Raw genomic sequence first — 18,837 nt, forward strand, 5'->3', positions numbered from 1 at the left:
AAGAGAGCCTGGCCTACTGAGGTGACGGTACAGTCCCACCTGAAAATGGCCTTCCCTGCGTGAATGGTCATGCAACTTGTCCTGTAGGTGGGAATGGTTGAACCTTTGGCAGCCTGTAGGGGTAGGCCTCTGGCATTATTCTTCTGCTCAAAGAACATGGACAGAACTAGGCTGAATTCTGTGCCAATGTTTAACAGGAATTCCCGCTGGGCCTTCCGGTCGTAAAGGTACAGCAGGCCTTTTCTGGTGCCAACAACAGAGGCCAACTAACAGTGGTCGGCTTGCTCATTTCCCTGCATTGGACTGGGTTTGCTGCCTGAAAAAGTGCAGAGCAGTATGCACCACTGGGCATTGAAGCCCCACTCTCGGTGGTAGTAGCAGTACCCTGCTGTTTCGTCACTGTGTTGTGGCTGGACTCCTGAGATGACCACCATGGGGGCACAAGAGGTGGCTGAAGTTTGTGCTGTTGCTCCCACTGCGCAAATGGGCTGCACATGGATGGAATTGGGTTGCAAAGTGCGTAAGAGCTGGTCTGCTTCTCTCACTATGAAGTGCAGTTCAGCAAAGTCCATGTTGGAGATGGCAGTGGCTAAGTGGATCGGCAACTTGGAAAGGAACAGGGCCTCAAATAGGAAGCACTTTGAGTGTCCATCTGCAAGGGCCACTAGCTCCTGCATCAGTTCTGCGGGGTTGCGCCACCTAGGCCCTGCATGTTAAGCACGTAAATGGTCCGTTCATGCCGGCTAAGTTCAAATGACTCAAGAAAAAACCGTTTAAACATCGTGTACTTGGCATCCATGAATGGGTTGTTGACAAACAGGGCGACTTTTGCTGCTGTGGCGGGGTCCAGAGCGCTGACCACGTGCCAGAACTTTGTGACCTTGGCTATTATTCCTCCCAGGGTGAACTGTAAGTTCCAGCCAGTTGCGTGGTTGGTTTGCCCAGAATGGCAGCAAGTGGAGTCTTACGGCGTAAACTGCCACGGGAGATCCATTGGTGGCAGCTGCTTGGGCTGTAGATGTCGTCAGGATCCATCTTGCTGCATGTTGTGGGTTCTAAAACATTAGAACCTGTTCGGGGTCACCACTGTAGCACTGCTAGAGGCAGAGCTGCTGAATTAAATACTGTCCACACCAAGCAAGTAAACCAGTAACTGCTGTTTATTCAAATCACGCACGTTCCTTTTTAGGGGAGGCTCACGGGAGTGATGTCATAATGCTACTGTGAGGCCTGACTGTTGCCCTGGCAATGCGCTCCTGCAGCCTAGAACTTCTGCATGGTGAGAGGAAAGCCCCTGTGCCCTGCTGCATTGGCTGTTTGCTACGGTGATTCGGCCCATTGTGTGATCCGGCCCGCTACAGGTTGGTCTATTCTTCACTGAGAATCTCTAATGAACTGATTGGAAATCACATGTAAACCTCATCCTAAATCTTTACATCCATAATTAGAAAAACATAATGTTGATAAAACCCAGGGCCAAACCAAGTGCATGCTGGCATGTTATGGGAAGCAAGAGAGGAAATTGCTGGGTCTTGGCAGAGATTCATTAACCACAGGTGAGTTTTATTTGGAGCCTGGACAGCAGCCAACATTATGCCTTTATTTAAGCAGCATTAAACCAGGTAACTATAGGCTGGTGAGCCTTGCATCAGATGTAGGCAAGTTATAGAAGTGTTACAGAATTTGTTTGGCAGCTGTTTGACCTGGAGCCTGTAGGCGGGGCAGTGGCTTTCCAGGATCTCCTAATTCTAACAAGCTCTCTGTCCTGATTTTATTTCATGGAATTTTATCTTTTATTTACAAAGGAAACTTTCCAGTACAGAAGGATGTACAATCTTCCAGCAAGAGCAGCAATATAGGCTAGCAATGAACAAAACCAGAGAGAGTATGTAATAAGCAATTTCTCTTTTCAGAGCATTTCTCTATCCTATTGAAAATAACATATAGGAAACCTTCTAGGTTTTGCTGTCATTTAATACTTAAATCTCTTGTATTAATCTAATCCAAACTATATTACATTCATTCATTTAAAAAAATCTGCACTGTATGGGATATGATTACCTTTATTCTACAAATGGCAAAATAATATTAATTTCATTTTTAATTTCAGATAATTTGTATATCAGAAAGGAAAGAAAGATGGACACATTGATTGAGAGCCACAGACAGCACCAAAGCATGAAATTGTTCAGTTTAAGATTAATTCAGACTAAGAGAAAAAGGTGGTTAGAGCGTGTTTGCATAGACTTGAAGCACAGATATAAGATTATTAAGTTATGAGCACTGACACCCACATGAAAAATGTGGTCAGGTAGGCTATATATCAAAATGATTAATACAAGTGATATTATCCAGTTAATACAAGGACAAAGAGAGATGCAGCATGGATTGCATAGTCGATTAAATCTGGCACTGTCTGTCAGGAGTTTGAACATTCTCCCCATGTCTGTGTGGGTTTCCTCTGGGTGCTCTGGTTTTCTCCCATCTGTCTAAACTGTATGGAGATCGTAGGTTAATTGGTGTATTGGGAGCACGGGCTCATGGGATGGAAGGGCCTGTTACTGTGCTAAATGTTTAAATGTTAAAATTTTAAACTTAAGTTGGCACAGCCAAGTGAGCTGCTGCCTCACAGCTCCAGCAACCTGGCTTCAATTGTGACCAGTGCTGTCTGTGTAGAGCTTAAATGTTCTCCCTGAGACTGCGTGGGATTCCTCCCAAAAGATCTGTGAGTTTGTGGGTTAAATGGTCACTACAAATTGTCCCTCATGTGTAGGTGAATTGTAGAATCTGGGGGAAATGTGTGGAGAATAAAACAGGTGCCTGAAAGATACAGGACCATTTTTATGCTGTGTGTCTTCATGAAATTTAAAAGAAAATAAGAGAGGGGGAGGTGAAAGTTTAAGGTGGAAGAGCAGCTGATAGAAAATAGATTCTAAGGGTCTTTTACTGGTAATTGTAGTAGGAGGAGTGAAGCTAATTAGAGATGATAACATAGTGGGCATGTGAAGAAAGAAAATTCAAATACCAAATAACAAAAATAAACATAGCACAAAAACAGAAAAGGCTGGCTTACCCAGCTAGTCAGCCAGTATCAGTGAAGAGAGAGTTAATGTTTCAGGTGTAATGACAGGTCATTCACATATAACATCATCTCTATTTCTCCCTACACTCACATTGCCTGACCTACAGTAAAATAAATATCCATCTCCCTTGCTGCGACTGGTGGAAAGCCCCTCAAACAATGGATGGGGGAGTAGCCGTGGGGAGGAATATTAGTGGGAATGGTGTTATGCAGCAAAATGAAGTCCGGCACGATTAGCATAGTGGTTAGTGCAACGCTGTTATAGCACCAGTGACTAGGACTGTTGTTCGAATCCTGCGTTGTCTGTAAGGAGTTTGTACATGTTCCCCATGTCTGCGTGAGATTCCACTGCGTGTTCTGGTTTCCTCCTACCATTCAAAAACGTTTCAGAGAGGTAGGTTAATTGGGTGTATTTAGATAACATTGCAATGAACAGTAAAAAAATTAATATATGAACCTGACACAAAGAATGTGAAAATACTTTGCACTGTTTTCCTTTGTATATATTTTTATTGTGATAAAATCTACTTTTGAAATTTAAAATAAAACTTTCTATTGAGTTATGGGGTTTACATGGGATGCATCGGAGATTGTTGAGACTAGTTAAGAGTGGAAATTGTAGAACATTAAGCAATAATCTTCTCAGAAGATAGAAGTAACAAAGAACTAGATGACAAATGTGATTTTATTTTCCCCAGAAAGGACACAAGGAAAAACTAATGGTCAGTTTAACTTTAACTGCTGGAAACAAAATGAATGATCATTTGGTCAGGCATGGATTAATAAAAGTAAATAAAACACAGATTTGCTAGCTATGTTTAACAGACTTAATTAAGTTATTGATGTAGCAACAGCAGTTTGGTGCAACATCACTGAGGTAGTAAAACTGGAGTTTCAAAATCATGTAGCCTCGAATACAAATTTCAAGGGAGTGGCAGTGTTATGAGCCCAGAGGAACCCAAAACCCAGTAGCAATAGATATTCACCAAGACAAATGGTTACTTAAACAAAGGTTGCTTTTAATTATCTTTAATCATGAAAACAGGATCACTTTTTAACATCACTATTAACTTAACTAACTTACCTTAACCCCCTTCTAATTCTAAGTGCACATGTATGTAATGTATAAGTAAGTTCAGAAAAGTTATTTGATTCACAGTCCAATCTCAGTTCTCATTCCTCCAAATTCACTGGTTGCAGGGAATTTGTATGCTGTGCACAGATTTTAATATTTATAAAGTTCACCAGGCTTTGGTGCTTGAAAGGTAAATGGTTACTGCTCAGGAAGATTTTTGTCAGTTTTCATAGAGATTTGTTGTTCCTGGACACAAACTGATCTCTTTTAATCAGCCACACCAGTGTCTTGCTGAAGAAACTTGCCCCATCAGGGTTTTCTAGATGACCTCTTTCTTTCAGGTCACCACAGAGTTCCTTTTTGTTTATCTTATTTCAAGTGAAATATTAGGCAGCCCTCTCCTTGTGCATGAACCACAAGGGCTTTGACCAGGCTGAACTAAGCACGGCAACCTGTCTTCCAAATGGGGTTTTTCCACAAGCTTTCCAGCTTGTTCTGTCCCATTCCCAGTTGCTGCTGCTGACTGTAGCACTGCAGAACTAATCTCGATCTCTCTCTGAGAAAAGCCTGTTTGACTCTCTCTGCTTGCAAAACCATATGACCCTCTTAAAGCAGCAAGGTGCACTCCAGATAGCCTGCGGCTCCGAACTACTCCGATCTCTTTCATCTGTTGCTTTTCAAAACAACAATCCATTAGTGAAGTCTCTTGGGCATTCCCCAAAGCTTTGGCAAAGGTCCCCAGGATTCGCCCTGTCTAGCTTGAGCAGAGCTCCAGTATTTTAAATGAGATCCATTTTTAAGTGTTTGTATGTGACTTACACTAAAAAAACCTGGCCCAATTTATCTCCCAAAAACATATCTATATACAATAGAAACACAACATGATCTGTCACACCAGCATTTGATATAATGGTAAGCATCTGGAAACACTATTTATTAAACAATATTTTTTTTAACATATGTACTGCATATGTGTTATTTGTCTGTATGTGCATTTTGTAAGGTTGTGTGTTTGCATGGACCGGAGAACATGTTTTTGGATATTTTATTTATGATTTTCCAGTCTCAAACTCAAACAGTTATCAACATTATCAGTATCATTGTTAACATAGTCAGTATTGACAACAATTTACAATTGTCCATTTTATACAGTTTCTACAGAGTTCAAGCTATTTTTATCCTCCTTCCCCCCCAACCCCCATATTCAACACTAGATATTTAAATAATCACAATTACACAGGACACTAAAGACATTCACAACAAAGGGACAAAACACATCTCAGGATTTTGTGGGTTTGTTACGGCATGGTGGTCAGAGCCAAGGCTGTTTCATTTTTTTGACTTTACCTGGTCAGGAAAAGTTGGGCCCCCTGTGTCTCTCCCCCCCCTTACCTGCCTACCCTGAGGGGTAGGCAGGTAAGGTGGGACATGACGATCTACCTATAGTTATGCTCCCATAAAATTTAAATATGGTTGCCAGCCAAATTTTTTTGAAAGTATTGTATTTTTTCCTTCAGTTGTAAGTGATCTTCTTCAGGGCAACACAGATTTGTATTTCTATGTTGCAACGTGTAATGCTCAGGCAGGAGTCAGATTTCCAGGTAACTGCTATGCACTTCCTGGCCACTGCCAATGTGATCATCACAAATTTAATTTGGAATTTGGACAGCTTCACTGTAAGTCTTATGTCCATTATACTTCCCAACAGGAACAACTCGGTCCTGCAGGAATTCTTTTCCCATGATGTTTTTCCTAGGACTTGGCCTAGCTCCACCCAAAAGGGCCTCACCTTAGCGCATGTCCAGGTTGTATGCACAAAGGTTCCTGTCTCAACGCCACATCTAAAACTTTGATCTGATCATTCTGTTCAATTTTTGCAGTGTCAGATACAGCTGTTGCAGAAAATTGTACTGCACCAGCCTGTACCGCGCATTGATGGCTGTAGTCATGCTGGTCCAACATAGGTCGGATCAGCACCGCTCATCAATCACTATTCCCAAGTCTGACCCCCACCTCTGTCTTGATTTATGAAGGCCTCATTTGGGTCCTTCCACTTGGAGCAGGAAATACATTGTCGAGATGTAGTTCCGTGTCTTCCCCCTTTGAATCATGGTCTCTATGTCGCTACATTTTGGTAGGGCCATGGTGGAATCTAATTTGTCATGGCCTGTTCTAAAACCTTTAATGTCTGGATCCTGGCAAATGGCTTCGACTAATGGCTCCATGGCCAATATGAACAGGGCTGGAGACAGCAGGCATCCTTGTCTACTTGATCTTGTCAGTGGGAATGCTGGGGAAATTTGTCTGTTAGTCATAACATTAGCCTTGGGCACATGTTACGGCGTCCCTATCCAATTTGTAAAAGTTGGCCCTAACCCCAATTTTTCAAGCACTTTGAATAGAAAATCCCACTCTAGCCTATCAAATACCTTCTCTGCACCCAGGGCCACAGCCAGACCTCTCTCATTCCTGGTTTGTGCCAGATACATTATACTCAACAGTCTGCCAATATTGTATGCTGCTTGTCTCATTTGGTCTTTAGTAGTTTTGGCAAATATTTTGTCAATCTATTCGCTAGGGCTTTGGCAAGCATCTTATAATCTGTATTTAACAGTGAGATCAGTCTATAGGAGGATGGCAATAGCGGATCTTTGTCTTTTTTAAGCATCGTCATAAAAGATTCTGGGAAGGTATGATTCTCCATTACCTGGTCCACCACCTCCATATAGAGGGGTATCAGTAAATCTTTAAATTCCTTATAGAACTCAGGCAAAAACCCATCTGCCCCTGGAGACTTGTTAGTCTGCAGCAAGTTCAATGGTTTTCCTATCTCTTCCTCTGTGAAAGAAAGATCTAGGCTCTCCGGTTCTTCTGATCCATTCTACAATGCATTTAAGTGGTTAAATTCCTTGAGATCTTAAATGGAGTAATACTAAAGCATGTGCTGAGGACTCAAATAATTTTCCAAGGTAAAATCTTATATTTCTCCTAATCCAGTTGCATTTGAAGTGGTGAATGTATGCATGGATCAATGTAGAAAGAAGCATTACTATCACATGACCTTGCCTTCTGTTTTTCAAACTTCTTCCAATTATTTGGTGGCACGGTTAGCATTGTGGGTTCAGCAACACTATTATGGCACCAGTAACCAGGGTTCAAAACCAGCAGCATCTGTAAGGGGTTTGTACGTTCTCCCTGTGTTTGTGTGGGTTTCCTCCAGGTGCTCTGGTTTCTTCCCACCTTCCAAAAACATACAAGGTTTGTAGGTTAATTGGATGTAATTGAGTGGCACGGGCTCGTTGGCCAGATAGGTCTGTTACCATGCTGTGTCTCCAAACTTGAAAATTTAAATGCACTTTTTCCTCTAATCCTCAGTATGTGCTAAGCAACCTTTTCAGAGAACGATATCTGGACGTTATCACAAAAATTGCTCTTCAGGAATACATTAATAATCTCTGCACAAAGCAAAGCCACATTTTGCTTTTTCAACTAGTTCTGCTGTGCCTCAGCTCATCAAATATTCTTGCCAACTTCTTGATCCATTCTACCTGGATGCATGCTGTGGGCTATTTTATAAATTGCAGACCTCGGAGAAAGGGCTATTCTTGTAGCTTCATTGCATGTTGTGCTACCTTGTGCAAGAAAAGTCATGAAAGAGAAAAGGTAACCAGTGCACTGAAGTCTCTCTTCTACCAAATTGAGAAATCCAGTCTTAAATAAATTCCTGTTTACGTCTCTTCTAATGTTCATAGTAAGCATAGCTTACTGTGTAGAATTAGGTTGCTCACTGCATTACCAGCCACCCCCAACGCCCCCCCCCCCCCCCCACATGACATCTGAATTTACCGTTTTTGCTGTTGCGTTGTCTGTACTTCTGGGTGAGTTCATTAATATGACTGGATGAGTCAGTTGACCAGGAGCTTCGACAATTTGGGAATGGCTGCTGTATTGTGTCTTCCTGTCGCTCTTCAATGTGAAAAATTGAGGAAGTGGCAATTCTGAATGGGTTTTCAAAAAAATAACAAAAGTTCAGTTATTTAAGAAGCATGGTTTCCAAAGTCCAAGTCCAACATTTCAAGTATTGTGAGGAACTTAAAATTTAATGAGCAAGATTTCCATTGTCAATGCTGCTTACAGCTGATTACTCCTCTCCCTCTCATTCAACTATCTCTAGCAACTTTCTATATAATAAATGGTAAATAAATACTCTTCCCTAGTATTCCATAATGTTACTCCTCTCTAATTCTGCTAGTGGTTGGGAGAATGATGGAGGGAAGAGGTAAATTCAAGGGCATTCAAAATCGGATGACTTTGTTCAAACATCGTGTTTCATGATGTATTTCTGGAAGAACTATCCAGGTCACACTGCATCATGGGTCAGTCAACATTTTGAGACTGAACCCTTTAGCAGGGCTACGATAAAATAGATGAAAACACACACATATAAAGGGGAAAAGAAGTTGGGGGACGGCCCTAGAGGTGCATGAGTATAGAACAGGTGTGGTAAGTGGAGAGACAAGTAGGGGTGGGGGAGAAAGAAAAGTTGGAGTGGATAAAATAAATTAAGTATAGGAGTAGGTAAAGAAGAGATGGAAAATGGAATCAGATGGTGGTGGGAAGGTGGGAATGTTACCTGAAATTAGAAAAATCAATGTGCATTTTGTTAAGTTTAAGGCTGTCCAGGAGGAATGTGATGGAATGTCAAGTTCAGCTTTGGCTTCACCCTGTCAATGTGTGAGAAAGAGGACAGACATGTCATTATCGGAATAGATGGGGGATTGAAATGGTTGGTAACAGGAAGTTCGAGTTTAGACCCACAGAGTGTAGATGTTTGGCTAAGTAGTGTTTCAATGCTCTAATGTTTGATACACTAAGCTGTTTTGGGAATATGGATGATAAGACAATAATATAAATAATGAATTCTAACACATCAGAGTGAAAGACTACAGTTCTTAATCTCAGTCCATTTTGGAGGAACTTATTTATTCAAGTGGAGAGAAATCCTCATGCCCCTCAATGGCTGGAACTGGGAGGAAAGCAAGAAAAGTCCGATAACACTTTCACACATTTAATTTCATCATTCAGCAAAGCTGAATCTGACAAAAATATAATTTTCATTTTGTAAACTCTTAAACCAATCTTTTGCGAGCATTAGCACAAGCCATTTTCGATGAAGATGGTTAAGAAGAAAAAGAAAATTTGTATTATGAAAAGTAAAATTACAATATACAAAGTAATAACAATTATAACATGCTATCCCATGTATTCCCTTCATGGTTTCCATTATTACACTTAGTTCTGTCTGAATATGGAGTTTTTATCCTGAGCTGAAGCTGCATTTACTTATTTGATCTGATTATGGATGATCGATGTCAACTTAATTTTCTTTAAATCTGTGGCAAGTGAGGATTATTTAGAAATAACTCATCATCACACAAATAAAGTGCCAATTTCTGATATGTCAAATTCCAAGAATTATCTGCCGATGCCTGTTCTAATTTCCCCTCATTATACAGCAGAACAAATGAAGAGACTTCAAAATTCCCAAGACTATAATGTGGTAATTGAAAAGCAATGAACTGCAGATAAAGTTTCTGCAGTTCTGGATATACTCTGAAGATCAGGCAACATCCATGGAGAGAGAAACAGCTGATCTTCAGGTCATTAGAAAAGGTGAGAAAACAGATGTTTTAAATTGATAATGAAGAAATGGTGGAGAAACTCAGCAGACCAGGTAGCAAACCACGGTAGATCCAGTCTCAATAAAGGAGACGGACCTGAAACATGGACTGGCCATTTTTACTTATGGATGTTCATTGTTTGCTCACGATTCCAGCATCTGCAATTTTTGTGTTTTTCTACGTTATAAGCTGCAGACAGTGGTTGGGAAGTGGGAAGTTGGAAGAGAGCAAAAGGACCATCTATGATAAGATGGTGTTCAAGTTACACAATGCTTTGTGTATGGTCAAAATAAAAGATGAATTAAGGCTTTAACAGAGAACAAAATCCAGAATAAATTGCTAGACACATGAATGCAGAACAGGGGAGTTGGCAGAATCTGAAAGAGATCAGGCAGCATCTGTGGTGAGAAAGAAAGTTACAAATGGATGTCAATACACCACAACTAAACTGTCCTGACATGAAGAGTTAAGGCTGCTTATCTGAAAATGTTGAATATAGTTCTGAGTTCAGAGGGCTGAAAATAACATCAGAAGAGTGAGGGAGAGCAAGGATAAAGAGGTCACTGTGGGGTGGGATGGGGAACTGAAATGATAGGCAAATGGAAGCCAGGGGTCATACTTGCAACAGTCAGCCAATCAGTGTTTGGTTTCTCCAACATAGAAATAATGTGTCCATAAAGCTGTGACCACACTGTTGATCTGTTTAATCTCTAGTATTAAAAGTCCTGTGTTTCCATTTAAAGGGTGCAAGCAGTCCTCAGCCTATTTACATATGTGCTAATTACCTTTATGTGCAAAGTCCCCAAAATGTAAAAGCCAATGTAACATGGAATAACTGTTCAGTAAAAAGTTTTCTTCAGTCTTCAAATAGAAAGATATCTGTTGTTAAGGTAGATTTATAGTTCTGGCCTGACATGGATTCAAAAAATGAAGTGCAATTTCATCAGACTTCCAACTGATGGAACAGTAGGATGCACAGTAGATTCCAAATTCAAATGCAGGTTTAAGAAACTTATCTGGGTAAAGGAATGTGATTTTAAAACTTTTGCAGGTAATTCTGCAAATAGGAAATAAAATCAACACACAAAATGTCACACAGCTTCTGCAAAGGGAAAAAGCTAACTGAGTTATGTTTTGGCATTAAATACAAAAAGTCAAACAAAAAAAATTGTCAACCTTCCCAACATAATGGCCAGGAACCTAAATAAAATTGTACAAATTATATCAGTGTATGAGAGTTCTTGCCAAAGATTTCATGCAGAATATAAAGCATGGAACTCTTCATTCTATGGAGCAGGAACTGGCACAGGCACTAATATATTGACATTGTTTTGAAGATTTTGCTGCTCACTGATGGAACAGCAACAGGGCTTGAATCAAAATGACTATTTTACAGCAAGTGAGCCTATTTCAAGGGTATTCCTGAATGGCATAAACCAAATCCATGAGCAAAACTATAGCAGACAGAATTTCTGATAAAAGCAAAGTTATTTCTTCAAAGTAACACAGTGAATGGAGAATACTTAGATAATTATGGGCTAAAACTCAAACCTAATCAACTTCAGCAGTGCCAACTGGAGATGTGATTGTGTTTTGAGTAACAGCTTAAATTGATCTATGCTAGTTTGTACCAGTGAGGCTTTGCGAGTCAGGGACTCGTATGAACTCGATAATTTCACTTGGCACAGTAAAATACACTTTTAAAGTAGGTTGAATTAAATTGGCATAATTATTCCTTATTATGTTGAAAGAAGTCCAGTCACCTTCATCAATCACTAGATTTGGTCATGAGTTTGCAGTTCAGGGATATCCTAAAATAGCTTTATTTGCTGTAAAATAACTTGATTCAAGCCCTTCTGTTATTCCTGCCCCTTCCCATTCTCAATGTTAGACTAATCAGTTATTATTCAAAATAAAACATCTCCATTAAACAAGCAAGCACCGGGAAATTCAGACACTTGGCAGGAGTTTTACCGAGGCTGCTCCACCAGTGGAGTCCAGCATTGGACCTCAAACTTGCCAATGCCTTCAGCAATAATGCTGTTGAGTTGATATCAGTTAGACCTTTAAATCAGCAATGCCATTTACTTCGATGGAGAAGAATGACTAGGACAGACCCCAAAATTAGTTATTTTATATTTTTTTCAATTAAGTTTTTTTTTTCATTTTAAATTTAAGACATTTAAAATATATTTTAATGTTTTTAAGCTTCACTACCTGTTTTAACAGCAGATTTTTGTTGGCTTTCCTGGCCTACCCAATTGATGGGAAGCTAAGGTCTGAAGATGGCTTTGCAAGGTTATTGACAGCAAGGCATTACTTCAAGCAGGTGCAAACTTATCAACTGGGTTAAAGGTCCTGAAGACTCTGAACCAATGTATCTATATTAATTAAATCACTAACTAATTAAATGAATCCTCAATGCTGAAGTAAAGTATCTGGAGCAGAATTTCAAAATGCTAAGACATGTTAGCTTATGGTTAATTTGGAAAAGTTTACTATTATTTAAACATTTAAATTTTTTAAAAAGCCTATGTCCATCAATTATAGCTGTTAATATTGCCATTTAATGTGGTTAACTGTATTTGTTTTCAGATTTATTGTCAGAGTGCATACATCACAAACAATTCTGAGATTCTTTTTCCTGCTGGTGAGGCAAAATTACCACTTATTGGTAGTGTAAAAAAAACTAGACAACTGACCAAGTTCACAATTCTCTGTCATCTTTTCTTGTCCTGTGTGTTGGCACCTCCATACCAGACAATGATGTAATGGGCAACATGATTGCCTTTACAGCGCAGCGCCTTTACAGCGCAGCGCCTTTACAGCGCAGCGCCTTTACAGCGCAGCGCCTTTACAGCGCAGCGCCTTTACTCGCAAACATTGATGGTGTGAGTCTTGTGGCACCCATAACCTCTTTCCTGATGGTAGCAGCGAGAACAGAGCATGAGCTGGGAGGTGTGGATCCTTGATGATTGCTGCTGCTCCCCGACGGCAGCATTCCCTCAGATCTTCTCGATGGTGGGGAGGGTTTTGCCTGTGATGTCCTGGGCTTTATGCTTTGGGGTATTGGTGTTACCATACCAGACCGTGATGCAGCCAGTCAGTACACTGTCCACCACACATCGGTAGAAATTTGCCAGTGTTTCTGATGACATACCAAACCTCCACAAAGTCCTGAGGAAGTAGAGGCACTGACGTGCTTTCTTCACGTCATTCGTACGTTAGGTCCAGGAAGGTTCCTCTGAGATAGTGACTCCCAAGAACTTAAATTTGTTCATCCTCTCCACCTCTGATTTCCCCCAATGATCACTGGATCGTACACATCTGGTTTTCCTTTACTGAAGTCAAAAATCAGCTCCTTGGTTTTGGAGACATTGAGTGCGAAGTTATTCTTCTTTTCTTTGGCTTGGCTTTGCGGACGAAGATTTATGAAGGGGTATGTCCACGTCTGCTGCAGGCTCGTTGGTGACTGACAAGTCCGTTGCAGGACAGGCAGGCACGGTTGCAGCGGTTGCAAGGGAAAATTGATTGGTTGGGGTTGGGTGTTGGGTTTTTCCTCCTTTGTCTTTTGTCAGTGAGGTAGGCTCTGCGGTCTTCTTCAAAGGAAGTTGCTGCCCGCTGAACTGTGAGGTTATTATTGGTGCACCATTCGGCCAAGTTTTCAATCTCCCTCTTGTATGCTGACTCTTCTCCCCTTTTTATAACCTACTACCGTGGTATTGTCAGCGAATTTGTAGATGGTGTAATTGTCATAACAAGCTACACATTTTTAGGTGTAAAGTGAGTAGAGCAGGGGGCTAAGAACACAGCCCTGTGGTGCTCCGGTACTGATGGAGATTGTGGAGGAGATGTTCTTATCAATCATCACTGATTGCGGACTGTAGGTGAGGAAATCAAGGATCCAATTACACAGTGGGATGTTGAGTCCCAGGTCTTGGAGTTCGCTGATCAGTTTTGAGTGGATGATGGTTTTAAATGCTGAACTGTCGTCGACAAAGAGCATCCTGATGTATGCATCTTTGCTGTCCAGGTGTTCCAGGACTTTGCGTAGAGCCAGTGAGGTGGCATCTGCCATAGACATGTTGCTACTATAGGCAAATTGAAATGGATCCATGTGGCTGTTCAGTCAGGAGCTGTTATGTTTCAACGTCAGTCTTTCAAAACACTTAATCGCTGTTGATGTGAATGCCACTGGTCAACAGTCATTTAGGCAGGTTACCACACTCTTCTTGGGCACTGGTACAATTGATGCCTGTTTAAAACAGGTGGGTACCATGCCCTGCCAGAGTGAGATGTTTAAGATATCCATGAATATATTGGGAAGTCGGTCATCAGAGATTTTTAGTACTTGGCCAGATACTCTGGATGCTTTCCTTGGGTTCACTCTCCTGAAGGCAATCCACATTGCCATCCTCGGATGTGCCTATTTTATACAATTTAAAAATGAGAAGATTTACCCTGTAGTTCCTTTCAAATGTCAAATAGGTTGTGGAAACTCTGTGCACATGGGCCATTCACACAGAAGAACATCTGGATGGATACCATGGCATCAACCCATCTGCAATGCACATCTTGAGGTCACTCGCTTCAAATTCATTGATATTTACATGGATCGCAAACGCTGTAGGTCACTTGTGCAAAAGCAGGCTATCAAACGAAGCAAGAGAGTGGTTCAATGCAACTTAAAAATTCAAGTTCATTTGTCATCTGATTGTACCAGTATAACCTGATGAAACAGCGTTTTCCAGTCCTCAATGCAGATCAGTGGAAAATGCGCATTCAGACACAACACACATACAGACCAACAATGCATATACACACTACATATGTATATATATATTAAAATATATATTCTTAATAAATAATAGTCACAGGGAGTTGACAGTTGCTTTTGCAGTCATTGAATAGTCTCTCTGCCCACATGTTCCTCAGCCTGGTGGTTCTGGCTCTGATACTTGATTCTTTTTCCAGAAGGGAGCAGCTGAAAGATACTTCATGTGGGGTAGTAGAGGTCCTCCCCAATTTTGCAAGCCCTCTTTCAACAACTGTCCCAGTAAATCCCATTGATTGGGGGGAGGGTGCGTAGGAGGGTGACCCTAGTGATCCTCTCTGCTACTTTTATGGAATCTGTGAATTGACCCCATGCTCTACAGCACAGTGATGCAGCCAGCCAGGATGCTCTCGATAGACCTCCTGTAGAAAGTTGACTGAATGGTGGCCAGTAGCCTTGTATGCCTCAGCCTTCTAAAGAGGTGCAGTCACTGTTGTGCCTTCCTGACAAGTGAGGAGATGTTTTGTGTCCAGGATAGGATATTTCTTAAATGGAGACCAAGGAACTTGCTGCTCTCCAGTACCAATTTATTAATGTGGAGGGTGGTCATCCTGAAGTCCACAATCATCTTCTTTGTTATCACTGTTGAAACTCAGGTTTCAAGAGATTTTCCTCCTCTTCTCTAATTTCAACGCATTATTGTTGCTTATGAGGTAACAAGTGTCGTGTGATCTGCAAACTAGATTATTCTGTTGGACCTGGATCTGGTGATGCAGTCATGGGTCAGCAGAGTGAACAGGAATGGTCAAAGCACCCAGCACTGATGGTGCTTGATGTTCTACTGCCAAAGCAGACAGACTGCAGTCCTTCCATTAAGATGACCGGAATCCAGTGCATAGTGGGATGTTCTCAGCAAGGTCAGCTTTTCCACCAGCCTCTGGGGTATGATAGTGTTAAATGTCAACCTGAAACCAATGAACAGCAGAGTGGCATATGAAGCATCGTTTTCCAGGTGGGACCAGCTGGCATGGAGGGATCAGTTTAAACAAGAACTTGTCTGTGGAATCAGAGTCCTCCTCCAGGTAGGTCTCCTTAATACATTACCCTGCACTCTACCCTGCCTGCCCTTTTGTCTTTTTAAAATATTATTATTGTTTAACATATAAATCCTAAATAAAAAGTTTTTTTAATAAAACCAATAACAGGTCATATCATATACAAATGGATAGAAAACAAATGAAATATTAGACTACCCCTAGATCTAACCAAAGGGTAAGTTCTGTCTAATTTAATGATATGATCTGCCTGCTGATGCAGGATCCCACCCTGATCATATTTCTATGATCCACAACCACAACAATGAATTACTATTCCACTAGAACTCCAGTTCCTTTAACTGATTCTCAAGCTCCAGATTCCCATTCTCCCTCCATTTGTGGCTTTGACCTTCCTTTCCATCAAGCCAACCACATTGCAAATCCTCTGCTTGACTCATAATCTGCCCAAATTTCCCAGCTACACAGGTGCTGTTTTGGATAATACGTTGGTGTCAAAACTGACAGTTTAAAGTATGGCAACTCCCTGAAATATAAACTCGCTGTATGAAATCAAAATTTGCATAAGCTAATTCTACAAGAGACACAAAGTACCTGAACAATTATGTAAATGCTAACTGCAACAGAATCATAAATGACGCTGTGTACCATCAATAGCCTCTTAAAACATCTTTGCAGTTGTAATTAAATTTCATCATGTAAACAAATGCAACTTGCCTTGAGTTTCAATACAGTGAGACAAACAAGCTTGATTCAATTTTCAGTTATAGACTAAATGCATTAAATTTATTTTTTAAATTTATTTATTTTATTAAATTTGGGAGACGTGTGAATATAACATAACTGTGAGAGGCTCATTCACAAAATGTGTATTGCCCTCTCCCCCAACTCCCCCCACCCCCTCCCAAGTACTTCCAGTTTAACATGGCTATTGATCCATATATCAAGTGTCTAGATCCAGTGCTTGAAGCTTTCCTACTTATCTGTGTAAATTCGAGTATTACATTTGCACTGTTAATTCAAAGACACCTTTGGTAATGTACAAAGTCTCTCGTCTCAGGAAAAGTGGAATTTGTTTGATCACATTGTTGACATCTGTTTCTTGCCTTCAGATTTCTGGCATTCTTCGAGACCGAATCCAAAGGGTCAATGGCTTGAAATTGCAAGCATGTGTTTCAGTTACTAGCTTGGGTTGCAGAAACTTAATATCTTCCTTCAGAGTAATAACATATGCAAATGTTTAGAAATTTACCTAGGTATTAGAAATTTAGAGGAAGAGCGACTGCAACTCAGGAACTCTCAATGACACAAAATATATTACCTGAATTAAAAGAAAGCTAATTAAACGGAGGTCAAGAAGTTTCAGTTAAAAAAAATAAAATTGTTGGTTTTATGGACCCCAGCATTTGAAAGACCTGAAAATAGGTACAGAAAATAAACCCGTGACAGAATTTTCAAGGCAGGAAACAAATGGGTTTCCATCATTCATAAGGAAGTATGGCTGCTGGCTGGAAGCTAATAAAATTTATAGCACCAATATAGCAGGGTGACAGAAATTTAGTCTCAATAAATGGTTCCAATATAAAACATTGACTATCTTTTTCTCTCCATGGATGCTTCTTGACCTGGTGAGTTCTTTCAGCTCCTCATTGTTTGCTTCCAACAGAAATATAGGTATACTGTAAATACCTCATCGAGGGATCAGCAGTGAAAATGGTTAAGAACTTCAAATTCCTGGGGGTCAACATCTTTGAAGATCAGTCCTGGAGTTCCATATCAATGTAATCACAAAGAAGGCTCACCAGCAGCTATACTTCATGAGGAGTTTGAGGAGATTTGGTATGTCACTACTCTTGCAAATTTCTGCAGGTATACCAAGGAGAGTATTCTGACAGACTTTAGACATACAATATGGTAACAGGCCATTTTCGTCTCATGAATCTATTCCACCCAATTACATCCAATTAACCTACACATCCCGGTACGTTTCAAACAGTACGATGAAACTGTAGCACCCAGGGAAAACTACACAGACATGGGGAGAATGCACAAACTCCTTACAGACAAGACAGCGCAGGATTCGAATTCTGGTCCCGATCACTGATGCTGTAAAGGCGCTGCGCTGTAAAGGCGCTGCGCTGTAAAGGCGCTGCGCTGTAAAGGCGCTGCGCTGTAAAGGCACTGCGCTGTAAAGGCGCTGCGCTGTAAAGGCGCTGCGCTGTAAAGGCGCTGCGCTGTAACGCCAATCATGTTGCCCATTACATCATTGTCTGGTATGGAGGTGCCAACACACAGGACAAGAAAAGATGACAGAGAATTGTGAACTTGGTCAGTGCCATCATGGGCATCAGTCTTCATTCCATTGATCATCTACAAGAGGTGATATCTTAAAAAAGCAGCTTTTATCCTCTAAGACCATCATCACCTAGGCGATGCACTCTTCACATTGTTATCATCAAGAAGGAGGTACAGAAAATCAGAAGAGAGCCTGAGAGTACAGCAATGGTACATGGAAATGAATAAGGGTATTCCATTGGAAAAAATAACATATAATTTAAAAAACAAGTCACATTATTTGAACAAATTTGGGAACTGTACATGGAACACAACAGAGAGAGCCTACCGTGGACCTCCACCCCCTAAAATGATAGAATGAGAAGATTAAATGAACTGACCTAGTGTGTAAAAGTAGATGACACAATTTTCTTGTTTATTTTCATTGTGTGATGACATTGTTTAATGGGTTTATTGTATTGTATATGTTGAACGTTTAATGGGTTTAGAGGGGGGTGGGAAGGAGGGAGGGAAGGGAGGGGGAAAAAATGACACTATGTATATTCAAGAGGGAAATGTTTGTGTGTATTTTGATTAATATGGTTCATAGTGTGAAAAATAAGACATTTTTTAAAAAAGGAGGTACAGGAGCTTGAAGATGAACATCCAGTGGTACAAAAATGACTCCTTCTCCTCTGCCATCAGATTTCTGAATCGACAATGAACCACAGATACTACCTCACTTTCTCTTCTTTTGCACTAATTTATTTATTTTTAAATGTAATTTACAACAATATTTGCACCTGAAAAGGTGCTGCAAAACCTCAAACTTCGAGACACGTTCATGTCAATAAATTCTGATTCTGAAATTCCTGTATCAAACTTGAATCACTTAA

The 18,837-nt window shown here is 40.6% G+C and overlaps 1 protein-coding gene across 17 annotated transcripts in view; it reads right to left on the reverse strand.

Annotated features, from left to right (window-relative positions):
- Positions 1 to 18,837, reverse strand: part of reps2 (RALBP1 associated Eps domain containing 2) — a 185,784-nt gene that overhangs the window by 93,221 nt on the left and 73,726 nt on the right. For all 17 annotated transcript variants that reach the window (XR_011341795.1, XR_011341796.1, XM_069889869.1 and 14 more), the window contains one exon: positions 8,004 to 8,155. Coding sequence is in view for 15 of the 17 variants with exons in the window: in XM_069889869.1 (XP_069745970.1) it covers positions 8,004 to 8,155 (152 nt within the window). In the remaining 2 variants the exon portion in view is untranslated. The remainder of the gene's footprint in view (positions 1 to 8,003; positions 8,156 to 18,837) is intronic.

This window comes from Narcine bancroftii, chromosome 7 (genome assembly GCF_036971445.1).
Source record: "Narcine bancroftii isolate sNarBan1 chromosome 7, sNarBan1.hap1, whole genome shotgun sequence".
Taxonomy (NCBI): Eukaryota; Metazoa; Chordata; class Chondrichthyes; order Torpediniformes; family Narcinidae; genus Narcine; species Narcine bancroftii.